This window comes from Mandrillus leucophaeus, unplaced genomic scaffold (assembly GCF_000951045.1).
Source record: "Mandrillus leucophaeus isolate KB7577 unplaced genomic scaffold, Mleu.le_1.0 Scaffold11, whole genome shotgun sequence".
In the NCBI taxonomy this organism is placed as follows: Eukaryota; Metazoa; Chordata; class Mammalia; order Primates; family Cercopithecidae; genus Mandrillus; species Mandrillus leucophaeus.
This window is the reverse complement of record NW_012099209.1, coordinates 3,257,777-3,259,776: the sequence shown is the minus strand read 5'-3', so window position 1 is coordinate 3,259,776 and position 2,000 is coordinate 3,257,777. Positions and strand designations below refer to the sequence as shown.

Below are 2,000 nucleotides of genomic sequence, written 5' to 3'. Positions count from 1 at the left end.
TCGGGGTGGGGGATGAGGAGGCGGTTCTCGGAAGCCAAGGGAGTGCCAAGGATCTAACTGTGGACCCAAGACCTGGGGAAGGGGATGAGGATATGGATGCTGCCCCATCCAGAGCCGACCCCGCCCCTACCCTGCGTTGGCCACGCCCCTCCGTATTGACCCCACCCCTGTCTCGCTGCTAACCTCGCCCAGTCTATGTCTCTCTGGGTTTAGGATAATCCTGGGGCGCCTCCCCACCCCGACCACGCCCCCATCGGCTGACTCTCCCCAAACTCCCATCCCTCCCCCGCCATTCCGACAGTGTCACTGGGTAGATTCCATGTGCCCCCTTCTTTGACTCGGTCCTCTACAAGACCCCACTTCTGCGGGACTGTGCCATCCCCAGGCTCAGCGCTCAGTGTCGCCACGTCCCCAGCCTTGCGTGGCCCTGACTCAGTCCCCCACCCCAGAGCTACCCCACCTCTGGCCCCGCCTCCTAGCCCAGCATTGCCCGTGACTCCGCCCCAGCCTAGCACCACCCACCCATGGCCACCCCCCCAGCCCAGCATTGCTGCTGACTCCGCCCCCAACCCAGTGCCACCCCACCCTGGCCCCGCCCCCTGGTCCAACCTCGCGCCCGACTCTGCATCCTCGCCAGCCTTGGCCCTGACCTAAGCTCAGAGCTATCCCACCCCTGTCCCCGTCCCAGCCTAGCATTGCCCTGATTTCACCCTCAAGCCCGGTGTCACCCCCTACCGACCCTCGTGTCCCCGCAGCTCCGTAGGCGAGGTACAGTGGGAGGCCGAGTTTTTCGCGCTGCAGGACAGCAACAACAAGTTGGCAGGCGCCCTGCGAGAGGCCAACGCCGCCGCAGCCCAGTGGAGGCAGCAGCTGGAGGCTCAGCGTGCAGAGGCCGAGCGGCTACGGCAGCGGGTGAGGGTACCCCTCCATCTGAGAGACCCCCACCTGGCCCAGGCAACTGTAGAGGCCGCGCCTCCGCAGTTCCCATCTGCCCTGGGTTCATGGACTGGCTGTGTGACCTCAGCAGGTCACTGACCCAGCCTCAGTTTCTTGCTCTGTAAAATAGGTCTGAGACAATGCCAACCTCAGAGGGTGCTCAGACCCTGAAGTCCAAGCTGTGCAGAGGGGGTGGTGGCACCAACCAAGGGAGTTGGGTGCTTGGTCCTGGGAGTGGCCAGACAGGAGGCAGATTTCCTAGAGGTTGGGGGAGCAAGGGAGAGTGCAGACGGGGGCGTCAGGGGCTGCTATTCCTGTGTCACAGGTGGCTGAGCTGGAGGCCCAGGCAGCTTCAGAGGTGACCCCGGCCAGCGAGAAGGAGGGGCCGGGCCAGGGCCAGTCACTGGAGCAGCTGGAAGCTCTGGTGCAAACCAAGGACCAGGTGAGTGCCAAATATGCTTCCCGGGCCTCACTTTCCCTCACCTCCTGCGGGAAAGCCAGGACCCCCGCAACAGACCCTGGGAACTGTTTTCCTCTAGGAGATTCAGACCCTGAAGAGTCAGACTGGGGGGCCCCGTGAGGCCCCGGAGGCTGCCGAGCGTGAGGAGACTCAGCAGAAGGTGCAGGTGTGTGTGGGCAGCAGGAGGTGGGGTGACGGTGGGTGACAGTCACCTCAACAGTCAGGACGATATCTACCTAAGACGATAGAGTATTGGGAGGCCCAGGCCCGTGGAAGGCCTGATGCCCAGCAGGTGCCGTGTGAACAGTGGCTATTGGTACAGTTTCATATCCATCTATGGGTTCAACAAGCAATGTTGGAGTCCCTGCTGCATTGCCATGCCAGACCCCGTCAATTCCTCCTCTTCTCAGCCTGAGGTCACAGAGCCTGCACTGGAACCAGGTCTGGCTTGGCTTGGCTTTTTTTTTTCCTAATTCTTCTAGATGGAGTGGCGCTCTGTCGCCCAGGCTGGAGTGCAATGGCACGATCTCAGCTCACTGCAACCTCCGCCTCCCGGGTTCAAGATTCTCCTGCCTCAGCCTCCTGAGTAGCTGGGATTACAGGC

General features: G+C 62.5%; 1 protein-coding gene across 1 annotated transcript in view; it reads left to right on the top strand.

The window, feature by feature from the left end:
- The window catches only part of HOMER3 (homer scaffolding protein 3), a 16,900-nt gene extending 15,257 nt beyond the window's left edge, over positions 1 to 1,643 (top strand). Inside the window, exons 2-4 of the mRNA XM_011990558.1 lie at positions 756 to 912; positions 1,262 to 1,378; positions 1,476 to 1,643. Coding sequence (XP_011845948.1) covers positions 756 to 912; positions 1,262 to 1,378; positions 1,476 to 1,601 — 400 coding nt within the window. The 3' untranslated portion in view covers positions 1,602 to 1,643. The remainder of the gene's footprint in view (positions 1 to 755; positions 913 to 1,261; positions 1,379 to 1,475) is intronic.
- Positions 1,644 to 2,000: the final 357 nt, after the last annotated feature.